The sequence below is a fragment of the Pantherophis guttatus genome, chromosome 4 (genome assembly GCF_059756535.1).
Source record: "Pantherophis guttatus breed Tessera chromosome 4, ASM5975653v1, whole genome shotgun sequence".
In the NCBI taxonomy this organism is placed as follows: Eukaryota; Metazoa; Chordata; class Lepidosauria; order Squamata; family Colubridae; genus Pantherophis; species Pantherophis guttatus.
In genome coordinates this window covers 35,495,113-35,515,749 of record NC_142066.1, presented here as the reverse complement: position 1 = coordinate 35,515,749, position 20,637 = coordinate 35,495,113, and the positions used below count along the sequence as shown (strand labels likewise).

The window sequence follows — 20,637 nt, the reverse complement described above, 5'->3', positions numbered from 1 at the left end:
AAAGAAATATTCACTTATTCTGTAGTTTAAAAAGCTGAGAATACTACTTCTTTGTTTTCTTTTAAATATTTTATAACTTGTGATTCTAAACTTATTGTTTTTAGTGATGGTTAGCAAAGCAGCATTTGATGCCACATTCAGAAATAAAGCAATTGAATGTCTAGTTGTTGATTGGTTAATTGATTGATTGATTATGTGTTATCAAGCCAGTATCAATTCTTAGTGATCACATAGACAGATCTTCTCCAGGATAATCTGGCCTCCAGTTCTTCCAACAATCCACCGACCACCACTATAATTCTACCTTTCCCAGCATTGTCAAGGGAGCTGTGCCTTATTTTACTGAAATAAAAATATGCATAGTTTAAAACAGCAAAAGTAATAGAGATGATGATAGGAAAAAGAGCTGCAATAAATAGTGCATTACATTTTCAAGTGAGCTATTGTGGGGAAAATAATATATTTATATATATTATATATATTATCTTATATATTATATCTTAACAAATAAAAATAGTGAAATTAAACTCCATGGATTGCATAGGTTCAAGTTATATATTTAGGAAATATTAATACTAAATATTAGTGTATTCATTTGAAAAAAGAACGTTGGCAAAAATTTAAAAAATCAGAATTTCTCACTTCTCTTAATTAGTTGAGAAAAATTAATTAACTAAACGAAATTAATACATACATTCTACCGTTGGTTTTAAATTAATTCAACCATAGAAGACATTTTTTGATATTTATTTGTTATAAAAATATCTATGAATTTTTACTATTAATGCATTATGAGGGTGTTTAAATAGTAAGATCAACCATTCAACTAATGCAGAGGTGAAATGCTACCAGTTCGGGCCGGTTCGCCTGAACCGGTAGTAAAAAATGTTATTGGTTCACCGAACCGATAGTAAAAAAAGGTAAAAAAAAAAAAGTTCCGACGATCAGCTGAGCGAAGTGTGATCATCAGAACTTTTTTTTTTTACTTTTTAAGCACTTTTTTACTACCAGTTCTGGTGAATAGGTAGTAAAACAATGCTTTTAAAAAGTAAAAAAAAGGCTTGGGTGATCCCACGGCACAGCTGTGATCATCCAAGCCTTTTTTTACTTTTTTAAAGCATTTTTTACTACCTATTCGCCCGAACCGGTAGTAAAAAATGCTCTTTAAAAGTTTTTAAGAAGGTTCCCAAGATTGCACGCCACAGCTGATTCCCCCCCCTTCTGCTTACCTTCCCAAGCCTCCTTTTGGTGTGTAATGAGCATTTATGCATGCAGCATGTGCTTGGCGCACGGCGCACATGCGCAGCCAGCAAACTGGTAGCAAACCAGTTTAGATTTCACCACTGAACTAATGCAACATAAACTTAGTATTTTTTTCCCACAGAGTTGCACCTGAAGTCATTTCCTTCTTGCTCCAGCTCCATGTATTCCTTATATTCCGCTATTTGCATTTTGATGCTTCTGCAGGTCTCACCTATTGCAGGTAAACTATAGTTTTGCACAATGTCTATGACAATGACAAATTTGATTTCAAGGTACAGGTAATCCTCACCTTACAACCACAATTGGGAACATAATTTAACAGAAAAACAGTTGAAAAGGACTTTGGAAGTCTTCTAGTCCAACCCCTTACACAATCAGAAAACCCTATGCCATTTCAGACAAATGATTGTCCAATCTCTTCTTAAAAATCTCCAGTGTTGGAGCATTCACAACTTCTGGAGGCAGGTATTCCACTGATTAATTGTTCTAACTGTCAAGAAATTTCTCCTTAGTTCTAGGTTGGTTCTTTCTTTGATAGTTTATATTCATTGCTTCTTGCACATCATTAAGTGGTCATCAAGCAGTGATGAAATCCAAATTTTTTACTACCAGTTCTGTGGGCGTGACTTGGTGGGCGTGGTGTGGTGTGGCTTGGTGGGCGTGGCTTGGTGGGCATGGCAGGGGAAGAATACTGCAAAATCTCCATTCCCACTCCACTCTGGGGCCAGCCAGAGGTCATTTGCCAGTTCTCCAAACTACTCAAAATTTCCACTACCGGTTCTCCAGAACCTCTCAGAACCTGTTGGATTTCACCCCTATCATCAAGTGAGTAATGCTTGGTTTAAGATCTTTCTTAACACAGTTGTTAAGAAAATCCAGTTTTTCCTTATTTTTCCTATCTTATTGAAAGCTCACAAAGGTCATGAAGGGCTGTCATGTGACTCTGGGATACTACAACTCTGTCTTTTAGGTAACATATCAGTTTCAGGGGAAAATATGGCAGTAATTGGGAACATTATCACAGCACATCAACTTCATTCCAAAATCTATTCTCACTCTCATATTGCCTCATTGAAATTCATTCAAATAAATATATATATTTCAGTCATTGACCTGCATTGCACTATACAATTTAATCAGAACAAAATACAGGTAGTCCTCAACTTGAGTTTAAACTTCATGTTGCTAAGTGAGCTTTTTGCCCATTTGTTAAGTGAATCACTGCAGTTGTTAAGATAGTAACCCAGTTGTTAAATGAATCTGGCTTCCCCATTGACTTTGCTTGTCAGAAAGTTGCAAAAGGGGATCATATGACCCCAGAATACTGCAACAGTCATAAATGTGAGTCAGATGTCAAGCATCTAAAAGTAAATCACATGATCCTGGGAATGCTGCAATAGTCATAAGTCTGAAAAATGGTCATAAGTTACTATTTTCAGTGCCGTTGTAACTTTGAATGATCACTAAGTGAACTCTTGTAAGTCAAGGACTGCATATTGAACCCAATGCTTCTGGTTTGACTACTTTGTGTTCAATATGTGTTCAATCAGAATAAGACAAAATGTTCATTTCTGCTAATATAATAACTCTTATATAAAATAATGATTGCTATTACTGTAATTACTACTGGAGGTTATTTTTAAGCTGCATAAACCAAGAATAAAAACTTAAATCTGAAATGTTCATATTTTTATGAACACAAAATAGCAATTGTCTCTTGTCTAGCAGCATAAAGAAATTTGGCAATCAGTTCCAAAGAAATACAAATAAATAAAATTGTGAACTCAATTAGTATAGTTTGGATAGTGTATTAAATATAAGGAAATAAAACACACTCTAATGTCCCTTGAAACTAGCAATGCAGTAATAAATGGGCAATAGTTTCTGAATCCTCTCTATCACATGGTCAGTTTCCAAAGATGCATGGTACGTTCTTGTATCTCCTTTGTAGCTGAAGATTAAGCATTAAATCAAGGCAGAAGAAAGGCTATCCTCCCTTTGGAAACTGATGAAATTTATCTATCTTGCAGATCTAATCAGAGAAGAGTGACTGTTTAGGAAACTATTTCTGGTAGGAAGGACTGATCTTATTGTTTATCCAAATCCAGAACATGTATTAGTACTGTCTTGACTTGTTTATACACATACAGCAGAAGGACTTCCAGAGAGATATCGTAAGAATGCAATTTTTGGTTATGTTCACCTAGAACCTCTGGATCAGTAAAATATTCCAGATGATTCTGGGCATTCATATCCTACAAGCAAGATAATGAAATTTAGGGGAAATGGGGAGAAGATGGCAAAAGTGTAATTTCTGCATTGTGATGACTTCTTCATTTGTCTCTGAAGGTAAATATTCAATAAGATCACCAAATAATCCTGTAATTGGGTATCTTGAAAAAGAAGTAATACTGCCTTGTATGGTAGACATTCTGGAGCCACTTGCAAAGGTCAATATTAGAATTCAATGGATCTTGGAAAAATCAGAAAAAATTGAAGTGAAAAACTATAACAGAAACCAAGGGGAAACACAGGATGAAAGATATAAGGATCGGACAAAGCTCTTTGCTTCTGAGATTAATAAAGGCAACATGTCTCTGCTTCTAAGGAATATAAGTCTCGTTGACCAGGGACTCTACACTTGTAAGATCTACCTTGATGACTGGTATGATAAGGTGGTAGTTCAGTTGGTTTTAACAGGTGAGATTATTGTACATTTTCTTAAAATAAATCAATATTAGAATGAAAAGAATGGTGTTACAATCACAACAATTAACCCTAACCCTAACTCTTTTCATAGTAACTTCATCAATATCAAACCGTATAACATCAAACTGCACAGCTATGTTGCACCAAACTACAAAGACAGTCACATTATAATATCCTTAAATTTCTTTTGTGTTTTTTTTACCATTCTTCTTTAATTTGATGGAAAATGCCTTTTATTCCTAAAAAAATAAAAATTATTGAAACCTTCATAAATGGGTTCTTTCCCTCTACCCCTACCCATTTAAAAGGAATAAATGGGTAGGGATCAATGGGTGATTGATAAATGATAGAAGGTCAATCTTTTAGGGTCTCTGTAGAGCTTCATGTCAGTCCCAAGGTGGCTAGCAAACAAGAACATGTTACCCAGGATTGAATGGTCTGTTGTCAGTCTTCTCTTTATTACTATTATTACCTGTTAGTGTATTAAATTAATATTTAAAACACTATTTTCATATAAAAAATATTTCTTATATATAAGAGAAGATAAAGATTCCATGAAAAGCCACATTCACCCAAAAAAACTTGCAATGATAGTATTATATATTTATTTCATATTTAGGTTTTTTTTTAATTTTTTTATTATTAAAATATAAACACAGATATAAAGACAATACAATACAAAGACAAACAAAAAACCCACCACCTACAAACCCACCTAACATTTTACATTTACGCTTTTGTCATCAACAGAATATATGTCATTGAGCTTATGTAGTTTAATAAAGAGTAATTATTAAATGTCTAATTCCAATGTTATAACTTTTCACTACAAATTTACATTTCTTATTTATTTCATATTTAGGCATTTGCCCATCAGATATATATGATTTTAGTGTCCTCCAAACAATAAAACAAATACAAACACACACACAATGAAAAATACAGCAATTTAAAAAGAAAAAAATATAAAAATAACATGTAAAATCTATCATAAAACACATAAAATTCATCTTTTTTTAAAAATGGTATAAAAGTCAGACTTTTATGGCTGTGTTAGTTTCCAATTTTTTTTTTATTTGGGATTTTTTTTAAATGGGATTCCTTCAGAAGTTCAGTGATTACTAGGTATTTTGCCACTACACCTCCCTTTAGTATAACTTTAATATAGACACCTCCCATAAAACATCCAAACATCAAAATGAACACAAATGAACAATGTAAATAATACAATGAAAATTTGTATAATGAGGATTTTTTTGTAACAATGTAACTAAAAGATTCTTCACACTTCCCCTAGACTTAGCCAGCTATACCACATACTTTGAGAAATCCTAATTCAGACAGATTTTCTATGGCAGTAAAAAATTAACACATATTATTTTTGTGCAGCAAATGGAGGAGATCCCACTATTGCCTTGGTAGATTACAAGGGCCAAGGTATTGGACTTGCCTGCACCTCTGAGGGATGGTACCCAAGACCACAGGCTCTCTGGCTAGACAGCAAAGGGAAAAACCGGACAGAGAATGCAGCCATATCAAATACACAGGTCATGACAGGAATTTTTCAGGTTTTTGGTTCCATTACATTACAGCCAGGAGGGGATAGTGAAGTCTCCTGCAAAATCATCAACAACCTGGTAAGGAATGAGGGAGAATCCCGAATCTTCATTTCTGGTAAGTAAGGGACAGCCCAGGTTTGAATTTTAATCGAGCTTCCTTGAAAAATACTGATAGAGAATTAGATATATTATTATTGATTGAGTTTTTTAAAAGTATGCTACTCTTCAACATTTATTTGTCAGAATAATAAACAGTAAAAAGGAAATCTGATATAGTATCTGACAAAATGGATAATGCCAGCTGGGATGCATCTTCTTCAGTCGTGTCCTATATTTTAGGGCAGGAAGATCAGTAAAGAATTGGAAAATGCAGAGAGAGAAAACTGACAGATTACTGGCACTCTTTCAAATGCTTCAGAACATATAGTAATGTACTAGGCATATAGTAGTGTACAGGATAGAGGGAATGACCTTGAAGGAGATCAAGAAGAGCAACTACCAAAGCAACAGTCAGATAAAAGCGTTCTGACTAGTAGTGGGTTTCAATTTAGTTTGCTACCGGTTTGCTCATGCATGTGCGTGCAGAAGCGTCCAGGCGGGTGGGCGGAGCCTCCTGCCACCACCACTACCAGTTCACCTGATCCGGGGCGAATCGGTAGCAACTTACTATTGGTTCTGACCTCAGATCAAAAAAGTAATAAAAGTAACTATCTCAGTCAAGCAGAAGTGAAAGTTTTTGTTACTATAACTTTACAATGCAAACATTGACCTACATGGGATTGGTTTCCCAGTGTGATCTACCTTGAATGTACCTTAAACTGATACATAATGAATACTTGGAAAGGTATTGCCAGTGAAATCGTTGTCTTATCCAACATCTGTAATAATGTCATTGGCAGCACTCCATCTTCTCTGCTGCCATTTTCTCCAGCAGGACATGCTAGAGCATTATTTGTTAAGCTTCAAATCATTTTGGAAAATCTGTCTCCAGATAGGGACAATCAGGGGACAAAAGAACCAAATCAGCTTGTTGAACACTGGGAAAATATTTTTTTTTCTTTTGGCAATTTGGAATTTATTCTGGAGAAATCATCACTTAAATAAGATTGCAATCTGTCTTTCAGATGTTTTCTATCCAACTACTTCTCCTTGGATTGCACCTTTTGTGTTAATTTTGGTGCTTTTAATTTGTATCATTACTTTCGTGGCATATAAATTGATCAGTAAGTATTTTAAATACATTACTGGGTTATCTTGTGAATTATATTTACAGGAAAATGTCTCTTTTTCTATAATTCTCATAAGAGTGTGGCATTTGGCAGAATAAAGAAATGTACTTAGTTACATTATATACATTAGCTTGATTTCTCTCTACAATGCACATTGTACTTTGATCCAGGGATGGTTCTACTTACCTTTACTATCAGTTCGCAACAGGGCCGCGTACGCACGCATGCGTGCACTCTTCTGCGCAAGCGCAGAAGCTTCTGCACATGCGCAGAAGCATTTTGATGACATTGGGGTCGGTGAGCGGAGCCGGTTTTACTACTGGTTCTATAGAACCAGTGTGAACCGGAGGCAACCCACCACTGCTTTGATCTAATTATATTCTCTGAATAATAAATGGTAGATTTATTAAATGATAGTTATTTCCCCAACATGGAGTTAGCAGTTCATGGGAACACAGCAGAAAATGCTTATTCTTCTTCCACATCTTGATGAAGAATATTCAGCCAAACAGAATATGGTGCTTTCTTTGACAAGGAAAGGTAGAAGATCAGGCTCTGACAATTTATACAGAATTGACCAATGCAAATACTTTATCCCCTATATTCCCACTCAAACTGGATGCATTTCTATCACATTGATTTCTCTGGGCCTGAAGGAGATATTTTAAAAGTTTCCTCTGCAAAATAATCAGACAGAAGGAGTTATCAAAAAGCACTTTGATCTTTGACAAATTTCAATCTATTTCCCCACTTTGTTTCAGAGAACTTGCAAGAAGATTCAAAGTTTGGTAAGTAATGGTCAGTCATATATTTTATATTATAAAAGTTCTTGAAATTATGTAGATATATTATTAAAACTGAAAACAATACCTGTTCATACTGTAATTGGCTGTAACAAGAAGATAAGAGGAAGAAGAGTCTGAGCAACAATATCATCCCTGTAATAAAGGTGAGATGTGTTTTCCTTTAGCACTGCAAATTTAGAGTTTTTAAATGTTCCTACAAGAAGGAAATATGTAACACTATCTTCATCATCAAAATTACCATCAAGTAATTCAGTAGTGTTCCAAGTAGTGTTCCAAGAAAAGAGTGTCAACATGCAAAAACTGACTGCCTAGAAAATGTTTACTACTAAATGGAAATAAAACAATTTCTGAAATAATAAAATGAACTTTGCTTTTTCAATTTCATCCACACTGATTTCTCGTTCTGGAAATAGCATATTGAATGTAATGTAGTCTAGCCTCAAATGAATAATTACTACATTATTTTTTACAGAAAAAGAAATAAATGAAATGAAACGCGGTAAGTGCTTTTTTAAACAATGAATATATTTTTTCATCATATTCATAACTATCCTTTTTAAAGAGATGTTTCTGATAGTAGTACAACTTTCCTGTCAGCTTATGTATAGCATTCTAGTTTACTTTTAAAGAAATGAAAAATGTTCAGCTGAAGCATCAGTAAATATCTGACTCCAGAATAAAAATAAATATATATTATTTTAAAATTTATTGAAGGAAAATACAGAACTAATTTTACTGAAATTCAAAAAAATATGAGAGAACTCTTCTCAAATGCAAAACAGCACAACTGAGAAGGCTTTTCCAATTTACAAAGGAGCCCTATTCAGTTTCAGATTTATTTACTAAAGTTAGTTTAGCAATTGATTCTCAAGGAAAAATGAAAAGCAGTACTGACAAGTAGATCAGCTGATTAACCACTTTTTTAGTAATTAGGCACATTTTCAGGGGTGAAAAAGCAGAAACTCCTCCCCCCCCCTTTTTTTTTTTTTTTTTTGGTCTGCTAAAGTGTATCTATACTAAGCAACTTCTATCCTGTGCTGATGTCAGCTTTATTCTAAACTGGCTTAAAGACAATTCTGTCTGGACAGAATTTGGCAACAGCTTTCAACTTTTTTAGTTTGGATTGTTGTCTACCAGAATAACAGAGTTAGAAGAGACTTGGAGGTCTTCTTATCGCTGCTCAGGCAGGAAACTCTATACCATTTCAGACAAATTGTTGTCTACTCTCTTCTTTAAAAATCCCAGTGGTGGAGCATTCACAACTTCTGGAGGCAAGTTGTTCTGCTGATTATTTCTCCTTAGTCCTAGGTTGCTTCTCTCCTTGATTAGTTTCCATCCATTGCTTCTTGTCCTGCCTTCAAGTGCTTTGGAGAACAGCTTGACTCTCTCTCTCTTTGTGGCAATCTCTGAGATATTGGAACAGTGCTATCATGTCACCTCTAACCAGCAGTAGGTTTCACATTTTGTTACCACCAGTTCACTGCACGTGTGCCTTCCACACATGCACTTTGCAGTTCATCGCACATGTACACACCTTCCACATTTGTGTCTGACCTTCTGTGCATGTGCCCAGCCTCAAAAATAGGACGGCATAGAGCCAGGTGGGGCATAGAGCCGGGGTGGCCACCCACTATCTCCGCTACTAGTTCGCCCAAACTTTTTCGAACTGGTTGAATACCACCTCTGCCAAAGAATAGTTGCTGGACTTAATGAAAAGAAGGATTAAAGTTCCAGCAACTATTCTTTATATGTTTTAGCCTCCAGTCCAGTGGTGGGTTTCTACCAGTTCGCCCTGGTTTGGGCGAACTGGAAGCAGTGGCGGGAGGCTCCACTCATCTGCCCAGACATCATTATGGACGCTCTGTGTATGCACAAAAGGTGCACACATGAGCGCTCACCGTTCCGAACCAGTAGCGAAGGTAAGTGAAACCCACTATTGCTCCAGTCCCCTAATCATCTTTGTCGTTCTTTTCTACACTCTTTCTAGAGTCTCAACATCTTTTTTACATTGTGATGACCAAAGCTAAATGCAGTATTCCAAGTGTGGTCTGACTAAGGCATTATCAGCTACTTCTAAAACTAAAGTCCTATGGCATTTTTGGACTCCTACATAAATGGATAGCTGCCTTTCTGTCAAACAGACAAGAGGTCAAAATAGGAAACACTCTATCAAATCCTGTACCTGTTAACAGTGGTGTTCCCCAAGGCAGTGTTTTAGATCCAACATTTTTCATACTTTACATAAATAACCTTTGTTTATTTTCTACATAACCTGTTTTGTGTCTGAGTTTCCCTACTTCCTTACTACCTGTTTGATTAGTGCACATGGTATCGCACACACAATCAAAAGCTTGATTTTCCTTGACAGCAAGGTTGATATTCTTATCCACACAAACATCTATGTTACAAGTATGATAACCTCACTAATTTAGATTACTGAAGACAGAAATGTTCTGTATCAATAAACTCTCTATCACCATTGTTTACTTTAAATGTTTGTCCAGAAAATACCTGAATTTAATGCCAAGTAATTCAATCCCTTTCTTTGATGGATAAAAACCATCTCTTTTGTACAGCTTTTCATTAGACCACCTGCAGACATCATGACTAATATAACCAAAACCTTCCACTTTACACCACTCCTGTAGCCACATATTGAACTCCACTATATTTCTCCTTATATACAAGTAAAACCTCTAAAAAGGTAGGACTACAGCATATCCTGCTGAGTTCCTGTCCCAAACTCTGGAAATCATTCTGCACAGAGAATACATCTTTTTCAAGTGCCAAGATATACAGCAATAACCACAACATCACAGTCCTTACTAGCTTTCTTGAGTATCTTAACAACGCACCTCTTTTCTCTGCTGGCACTAGCACTAGCAGATAACTCATCTCTTTCAAAATCTCCATATCCTTTCCAGTGGTGGGTTTCAAATTTTTTTACTACTGGTTCTGTGGACATGGCTTGGTGGGCGTGCCAAGGGAAGGATACTGTAAAATCTCCATTCCCTCCCCACCCCAGGGGAAGGTTACTGCAAAATCCCCATTTCCTTCCTATCAGCTAGGACTCGGGAGGCAGAGAATAGATGGGGGCGGGGCCAGTCAGAGGTGGTATTTACCGGTTCTCCAAACTACTCAAAATTTCCTCTACCGGTTCTCCAGAACTGGTCAGAACCTGCTAAATACCATATCTGATCCTTTCTTAATTTGACATCTCTTACAATTGAATCACCAACCAGAAGATGGCTTCTCTTTTTAGATACCTTGCTTTTTTCACGTGGCTGATGTGTAATACCTGATTCACACTTTCCCCTATCAAAAACAACTTGATAGGTTTCAGACCATGATCTATTTGGGAATAGTTTTGTACTTTTTTAGCATATTGGTTTTTTTAAATGGGCAAATTATAACTGTAGAAACTATTTTAGACAGTGTATTGGTTAGAGAAAGGAATTAAGAATTCCTTTAAGGGATTGCTTTTAAGAAATGTAGTTTTACCTCACATCGTCACATCTGTGGTTTCTGATTGGTCACTGGGTCAGACCTTTGATTGGCTGCCAGGCTAACCTGCTATGTGTAGATTAGCGGGGTTTTTAAATTTCAGCCCAACTGGGAGTTGTTTGGCTCCCTCAACACTGGAACAAACTACCTTGTGTCACCTATGTGAATTGGGAACAGATTATATGCACTTCAGAAGAATCTCTTCAGTGACTGTGAGTTATTGTTTAGGGAATGCCTGAAGAATAAAAGTAATCTGCATTGAAACCCTTTCTGTGGGGTTTATCTGTTCTGTGCCAAGCAATCTGCTGTTTGAAACAAAACAGACAGAGAGAAACAAAATAATATACATTCTAAATAGCAAAAACAAATATCAATTTGGACCAAACCTACAGATCCAATTTCAATCTTGTTCCTGAATTAACAGCTTCAGGGAAATTAGCAAATTTTTGTATAAATTATTGGTATTGCTGGTATAAGTAGTCTTCCTTTGTTTTGTTTTCTTTGATTTAAAATAAGTACATATGTTTTAATAAATGATAGGATATCATAGATGAAATATCTTCCGGTTTTAGTGAACCTGCAAATGTGGGGAACAGCCACCAGGAAATCTATTCATTTATTTATTTTCTTCTCCTAGTTATGAATACCAAGCTTTCAATAAAAAAAAAAATCCTACAAGGGTTCAAATTTAAACTTTCATATCTACTATCTTCTTCCTATCTACTATTTCATTCACATCTACTAATCAAAGGGCTTAATAATCTACTAAGCAAAATGCTTATTCTAATTTTATTGCTTCTAAAAGGAGATATAGAATCTATTGGACTGAGTGATAAGCATGATTCAGTTGAAGGGGTGGTCCTTTACAAAGTAGCCCATGACATACTGAGATTAACATTCAGCTAATTGAAAACACTGAGCAAAAGGACACAGGAGCAATATAGGGAAGAAATGTTTACTTTTGAAACAAAACTAGAAAATATGCATAGTGAGGAAATGCTATATCAATAGACGATGAGCTCATCCATTTCAGCCCCCCAGAAAGAATTTCTAGTAAATTCTGGCAAGAGGTAAATCTTCTTCTTTCACTTCTCAGTGATAAAGAAACATCCAAGAACCAAGAATGACAGAAATATTTAGCTATCTTTTGTATCTTCAGAAAAATGAAATAGAAGTACTAAGGCTGAAAAAAAAAGAAACAGTCACAAACCTGCTAAAGGAGTGCATTCAATGCTAAGTATAGAGAGAGATTCAATAGAAATTAAAAGAAAACTATGACCTACTAGAACCTACATTTGGCCCATATTTATCTTAAATCCCATCAAAGTGATTTGTATTCATATTATCAGATTGCTTAACTCTACCCAGAAGCATTGCATCGTCTTAAGAAGCCCTAGCAGAGCAGGAAGCAAACTTGTTCATAAATAATTCATTTTGTACACTTTGACTTTAATAATGAAATGATTTTATCCAAAAGGTCAAATAGAAGGATTGATTCTTTTCCCGCTTTGGGAAAAGGTGAGTGGTTTTTATCTATCCCATGTACATATAAATATAAAAATGGCATAGCTAGAGGAACATTTTATTAATGTGATTTGATCTTATAACATTTCATTATTATTCTTTTCAGAACGAGATAAGATCAAATATGATATTGGTAAGATGAGAATCTTTTCCTTTCTCTTATTTCCTTTATATATGTGGATGGTGTTGTCTGCTATATTTGGAAGATTCTGATAATACTTTTTTAATTTTAAAAAAAAACCCTCCTGAATCAGGAGTCAAACTTCAGATGCATTTCAAATTGCACATTTACCATTATTAGAACATTTTAAGTATTTGGGAAATGTGTGGGGGAGGAGGGAAGGAGGGAGGGAGAGAGAGAAAGAGAGAGAAAAGACTATGAGACATAACAGATTTCAGCAGCAGCAGATTCCAGTATTACAAATCATGCAATTGAAATCTATCCATTTAATATGGTGTCATTTTCATGTGAGCTGATCATTTCCATTTATACCAGACTGATTTAGACTAATACGATTTCAATCATATACAATAATTTTGAAGTATTTGCATTTTCAAATTCTCCCCTTCCTGGGTAAGATCACTGACATTTCTTGATGATTAACACATTTTTACCTATTACCAAATTATTGCTGACAACCACGCCTTTTCAGAGAAGCTGGTTATAACAATAAAAATAAATTTTCTTATACATATAATTTTTGTTGTAGTAATTAACCAGCAGATAAATGAAGGAGGTGAGTATTCTTTTAAATAAGGAGTGATAAAATAATGTTTTATGTAATTATGAAACTTGAACCTTTTTTTAAACCTTAATGAGCCATTCTTACTAGTATTATTAAACAGCTATCCTTTAAAATACCCTTGGGAAATAGAAATGTAAAAAAAATTTTGGCCAGTTGTCCAGAAGATTCCAATTTTATTTCAAGATCATTTGCTGGGCAAACCTTGATTCAACTAGCAGAAAGTGATAAAGAAATATAAAATTAATTTACCAATTTCCAACTAAGAACTATGTTAGGGAATTGAACAGAGATGTCCAAATGAAGTCAGAGACGTTGATATGAACATGTAGTTTTATATAAATAAATATATTTACAGCAAATAAGATAATCAGGCAAACAGGAGCATCATCAGGTAAATCAGCACAGCAGGAACATCATGAAGTAAATTACAAAGCATTGAGGGCACACACAGGGAAAAAGGTGGGAAAAAAGGGAAACGCCACATCCACAGCAACCAATCACAGCACAGATTGCCTCATGCAGGAGCCAGCAAACTACAATCAACCAAACACATTCTGGATCACTACACAATCCCATTGCTCCAGCTATTAAATCAGGGGTAGTATTCACTTACCTTAATTTAATTTAATTTAATTTAATATTTAAATTTATATACCGCCCTTCTCCCGAAGGACTCAGGGCGGTGAACAGCCAGAAGTAAAAAACATCAAATACAAAATTTAAAAACAATTTAAAAAAAATTAAACATTTTGGCCCGACAGTTAAAATCCCCCATTAAAAATCCAAATTAAAATACACAATTGGAGAGATTAGGCCACCCCGACTTGATGAAATAAAAAGGTTTTGAGGGCCCGACGGAAAATACGTAAGTCCGGAATCGTCTGTATCTCTGGGGGGAGTCGTTCCAGAGGGCAGGTTCTCCCACAGAGAATGCTCTCCCCCTGGGGGCCACCAGTCGGGATTGTTTGGCCAACGGCACCCAGAGGAGCCCCTCTCTGTGGGAGCGTATTGGCCGGTGGGAGGTTCTTGGTGGCAGAAGGCGGTCCTGTAAATATCCAGGCCCTAAGCCATGGACCGCTCTAAAGGAATCGCACCCGGAGGACCACCGGGAGCCAGTGCAGCTCACGCAGGAGAGGTGTTACATGGGAGTGCCATGACCCTCCCATAATAACCCATGCGGCCGTATTCTGGACCAGTTGGAGCCTCTGGGTGCTCTTCAAGGGGAGCCCCATGTAGAGAACATTGCAGTATCCAGGCGGGAAGTGACATACTTTGTAACAAATGTAACATACTTTGTTAAGTTTGTATTCATTTCATTCAAATTCTGTAAATTTACATAACTGGCATACATTTGCATGAAATACATAAAAGGGCACAAATAAACTATTGTGGTATTACTTTGTTTCTTTGTAACAAAGTAAACATTTAATTTTCAAAATTATCCAACAGGAGAATAAATCTTATATGTTCTTTTAACTATATATACTGTTATTAAAGTTAACTAAAAACCAAATGTTTCATTTTACCCCTGTCTCACAATATTAGAACTCAAGGCCATTCTTTGAAGCAAATTATGAGATGATTAGAATCTATAAAAGGAAATATTTCTTTGTGCAATTCATAGAAACGGTTTTTATGCTTCTGTTTTACTCTTTCCCATTTCTACTGTGTGTGTATGTATATATATGTATGTATATATGTATGTGTGTGTGTGTGTGTGTGTGTGTATAGGTCTTTTGTTATTTGGGTTTTCGCCCGCGTAAAATTGGAAGTGCCTTGGCAACGTTTCAACGAAGTCTCATTCGTGTGGTGGATGTGTGGTGGATGTGTGGTGGTGACATCCTGTGTGGCCCTCGTGAGTGTGGATTTGGTGTCATTCCTCGTGTTAGGGATTCATTTGTCAATAAGGGTAGGTTTCCAAATGGCTCGTAAGCGGGAGCTTTCATCTCGTTTATTCATGCTGTGTGGGCGTTTTTCTATCTCGATGGCTTCTCTGATTATTCTGTTGTTAAAGTGTTCAGTTTTGGTGATAGTTCTGGTCTTTTTAAAGTCAATTTCATGTCCTGTGGCTTTAAGATGTTGGACCAGGGAAGAAGTTGGTTCCTCTTTTCTGACTGAGTTCTTGTGTTCTTCAATGCGTGCACTTATTCTTCTATTGGTTTATCCAATGTATGTGGCGGGGCAGGCGGGGATTTCATATACTCCTTGATTTTCTAACTCAATTTTGTCTTTGGGGTTTCTTAGGATGGTGGATATTTTTCAGTTTGTGCAGAATGCTGTCTTGATGTTGTGTTTGTGGAGGATCTTGCTGATTCTGTCGGTGGTGCCTTTTAGGATGGCTTTGTCGTTTTCTTGTTCTCTGTCTTGGATTTTAGTGGAGGTTTCTTTTTGGATTAGGTTGGTAATTTTATTTCTTTGGAATCCATCGGATGTTAGTACGTTAGTGAGAGTGTGCAGTTCGGTTTTTAGGTGTTGTTTGTCAGCTAAGCGTTTTGTTCTGGAGATGAGTGTCTTGGCTACGGAGTTGATCTGTGCTGGGTGGTGGTGTGAGAGTGCATGCAGATAGCGGTTTGTGTGGTTTTTTTTTCTGGTAGATGGTGTGTCCTAGGGAGCCACTGGATTTCCTGTAGACTAAGACATCCAGGAAGGGAAGTTGGTTGTTAGCTTCTGTTTCCATGGTGAACTGTATTTTGGGGTGTAGGCTGTTGAGATGTGTGAGGAAGTTGTCCAGTTTTTCTTTCCCATGTGGCCAGATTATGAAGGTGTCATCTACGTATCTGAGCCAGAGTTTGGGTTTGTGATCAGATTTTTCTAGAGCTTGGGTTTCAAAGTGTTCCATGTAGAGGTTTGCAATGACAAGTGAGAGGGGTGATCCCATGGGTGCTCCTTCTGTTTGTTTGTATTTTTGTCCATTATAGATGAAGTATGTGTTGGCTAGGCAGTGGTTGGTCAGATCTAGGATGTGCTTGGGGAGGTTATATTTGTTTTGGATAGCTGTCAAGGCTTCTTTGATTGGCACTTGGGTGAAGAGGGATATGACATCGAAGCTCACGAATAGGTCGCAGAAGCCAGACCACAGCTGCATCATTAGCCACTTTAAACCCCTCCAATCCATGCATGAAGCAAACTGACACCCACCATGAAGTTGTGGCACGACCACGAACGTGAAGCCAAACAACAGCAACGCAGCTCACCAGCTCAAATCCCCCTGCAACTCAGACTAACCCGAGCATAACCAAGCCCCTACCTAAACAAAATACACCCCCATCCAATCAGAGCACAGCCAAGCCCCAAACCAATCAGAACACATCTCCACCCAATCAGAACACAGCCAAGCTCCCACCCAATCAGTTCACACCCCCACTGGCAGGTAAAAGGAAGAAACAGCTGGAATCATACATTGCTCCTAGAAGCATGAAGCCGAAAACACCAGCCTGAAGATGACGAATGAGACTTCGTCGAAACGTTGCCAAGATACTTCAAATTCTACGTGGGAGAAAACCCGAATAACCAAAGACATATATATATATATATATATATATATATATATATATATATATATATATATATACATATACATATACATATATATATATATATACATACATACACACACACACACACACACACACACACATACATACACATACTTACAGAGAGAGAGAGAGATTCATTATATATAATGAATCTTGTAAATCTTAATGAACCTTGTAAAAAACCAGCACCTCATCATTATATGTTTATGTGTGTGTGTATTGTGTGTGTGTGTGTGCGTGTACATGTGTTTGTATTATATATGTATTATATATTTATATATGAAATTTGGCATAGTTCATTTTATCAGAATGATTTTGAAAAAAATTAATCGTATTCAAATTAACAAATTAATAAAAGAAATCAAAAGATAATTCAATGTCATCAACCCTTGTTATCATCCAAAATTTCAACTGCTTTAAATTGGTAACTTGTTTTCTATATGGAACAAAATCTTGGCTTAGGCACTTATTTTCTTTGTTAATTTATCTCAATGATTCATTATAGCTCTTGCTGATACCAAAGAATGTTCAGGTAAGAAAAAACTCACTATATACTTATGGTAAAGTGAATTTGCAGGTGAAAAGGAATTAGGGTATAATCACAACTTTCTTTATGGTAATATTATTGTATTGATATTGCAAGAAATAGTTCTTTGCTAATTTATTTCTGATCTAATTTATGTTATTTAAGTCTACAGTTTATATAACCTACAGATTATATATACCTCTATAATTTGTCCTTTACTCAAAAAAAAAAAAAAAGCATGTCTAATTGAAATAATTTTCTATTCCAGAAAGATTGTCAGGAGAACTAGGTAAGTTAAATTACCTTTTAAAAGTCCACATTAATCTAATCTAGAACAAACAAACAGTTATGGGACTTTAGAATTCAAACAGACAAACCCCTTCCAAATAACAACTAAGATTTAACAACTGCTGATAAGAAAGAGAAACAAATCTGGATAATGGATATTGCAGTACCTGGAATAGAAGAGAAAAAACTGGAGAAATCACAAAAGGCAAACACCTGAAAATAGAAATAGAATAATTGTGGCAAAAGAAAGCAAAGGTAGTACCACCAGTAATAGGTGCTTTAAGTGTAATCCCAAAATATTTGGAGCACCACTTGAGTTTCATCAGCACTGCAAAATCACCATCAGTCAATTGCAAAACCAGCTTTACTTGGAACAGTTTATATCATGTGACAATATCTTTCATACCATAAAGCAACAACTCTACCTATCCTTGGTCCTTTATGCAGGTCCAGGTCCTTGGAAAAAATTTAATAGGTGTACCAAAATTTAATCAATTACCTCATGAGTCGTGAAGTGTTCATAAAATGTTCATAAAATGATTGCCAAAGTGTCAAAACTCAATTTTGAATTAAAGCATAGTCATCCTGGAATATCTCTAATCAAGTCAAATTGTCCAACATATACTATCATGATGAGGTTTAACCATTTAATATTATTTGTATACTGTTGGATACCACAGTCTGGTATTTATTCTTTCAAGCCATTTCCTTTTTTAAGATTTTATGTCTTTCTTTCTTTAAGAATTTCAATGCCACATTACTGCAGAATAAATTTGAATATTGTTTATATACTTTACTAGAAGAGCCTTGGTAGTACAGGGGTTTAAGGCACCCTGTTATTAAGCTGATTATTAAGACCAGCTGCCTGCAATTACTGCAGGGTTCGAATCTCGCCAAGGCTCAAGGTTGACTCAGCCTTCCATCCTTTCTAAGGTAGGTAAATTGAGGACCCAGTTGTGGGGGCAATAAGCTGACTTTGTATAAATATACAAAAGGATGAAGGCTATTGCTGAGCACATTGTAAGCCGCCCTGAGTCTTCGGAGAAGGGCGGCATATAAATCAAATTTAAAAAAAAAAACTATTGCCAATTATTGATTTTGTTTTCTTTTTCTTTTTATAGTATTTAGAAGGTCTCAGAACCATGCAGGTAAGAAGTTACCATAGTTAGATCTAGTGGATACAGGTATAAAATCCTGATTTATTGAAATGGATTTATTGAAATGGAGCCTAAAATAATCTCTGCCTCTCTTTACAATCTCTCTACCAGCAGAAGAGAAAAATGGAAATGTGGTTGATCATATCCAATATGCATGAAAGTCTTCATATAGTTGATGGCATTGTGATCTTACTAATAAGAAGAATCATACAAATAAAATATTGTATTCAAGTGTCCCAAAGCATAGTTAATATTTAATGAAAAACATAAAGCTTTTCATTAAATATTAACTATGCTTTGAGATACTTTGAAAAATGCTGCTGCATTAGCTCCAGCTTGATGCTTGTAGCTGTGAACAAAAAATGTATTGCATCAGAGGTGCAATCAAGCCATTTATAAAAAGAAACATTTGTGGTGAAACTAATTAATATATCTACTTTTATGAAAGCTATTTCCCCCTGTCACTGTTTTCTTTTTTTTTATTTGTAGTTGCCATTTATTTGGATTCAAACTACAAGCATCCAGCCATCACCATCAGCAATGGTGACCAGAGAGCCACCCTTAAAGCTTTTGAAAAAGGAAAATCTACTAGAGGGTCTCTAGTGGTTGTGGGGAAAGAGGGTTATGTTTCTGGGAAGCACTACTGGGAGGTAGAGGTGGGAGAGAGGCTGGACTGGGAGTTGGGGGTGCTGAGTCAGACTCAAAGGGACAGAGCCAGAAAGGAGAAATTTTCTGTGCCACTTGGAGAAGAACACTGGGCACTAAGAAGTGTCAGAGGAGATTTGCTTTCTAGTCAAAATAAGGAAAAAATTGAAAAAAAGAGTTTCCCTTATTCAAATATTGGCTTGTTTCTGGATCAAGAATCCAGAAAAATGTATTTCTATAGGTCCTGTATGCAGACACCATTTCTTATAACCACTGTTACCATTCAGTCAACTGAGAAATTGTACCCATTTTTAAGTTTTGATGAGTGTGATTGATTACCCATATGAAAATCCCATTTCCCTTTCATTTTTTAAAAAGAAGTAAGAACTTAATCAGATTTCTCTGAGAAGTATGTTTCCATACAGTACCAGAAATAATTAGTACAGTGTCAAAACTTCCAGAAAGATTCATCCAAGTGGATATTTTGCTTGGTTTACAATTTAAAAAAGTATTGCCTTATGTGTTCATATGTTCAGTAATACCCTAACACCTTTCAGGATAGCTTTAGCTCTTTTTGGGATCTTCCAACCCTAAAACAGACATGGCTGCTTGGAATCTTATTATTCTTACTCAGATCACACCTAGGAAGAAAAGGAATGGTTTATGACTAGTCTTCATTACATATTTTCATCTAACTTTCCATTTCATGGCTCTATAAAATTTGTATGGATAAAATAAAAATAATAAAGACTGTATTATTGTTAATATAATTTGAGTAATCAATTGCAGCTCAATGTCATAACCAGGTGTAAAGAGGAAAAAGGCATGCTCAGGAGTCCTTCATTTCTGAGATAGGCACTTCTGTGGGCAAATGATAAATGAAAGATTAGGTATCCTTACTGCCACCATCCCTTCATTATAAGGGGACTCTGCAGAGAACTAAAGAGAACATCCTCAGTCACCACAGCTAAATGCAAAAGTAAAGCAAAACAAAAACTTTAGGAGTCTGTAGGTCAACCAAACTGAAGTTGGTGATAGAAGGCAACAAGATCAATTTCAAATTTACATAATATACATAAAGTAAATACATTTTAAAGAGCCTAATTCTGGGAAAGATTGAGGGCAAAAGAAGAAAGGGACGACAG

At 35.8% G+C, this 20,637-nt stretch overlaps 1 protein-coding gene across 1 annotated transcript; it reads left to right on the top strand.

Annotated features, from left to right (window-relative positions):
* The first annotated feature begins 1,422 nt into the window (after window positions 1-1,422).
* Window positions 1,423-19,827, top strand: LOC148113997 (butyrophilin subfamily 3 member A3-like). The gene is made up of 11 exons (XM_087893605.1): window positions 1,423-1,483; window positions 3,613-3,963; window positions 5,362-5,646; window positions 6,656-6,779; window positions 7,522-7,548; window positions 12,548-12,588; window positions 12,701-12,727; window positions 13,305-13,331; window positions 17,382-17,408; window positions 18,812-18,838; window positions 19,337-19,827. Exons 1-11 carry the CDS (start codon window positions 1,423-1,425, stop codon window positions 19,825-19,827), a joined length of 1,488 nt encoding a protein of 495 aa, XP_087749731.1.
* Window positions 19,828-20,637: the final 810 nt, after the last annotated feature.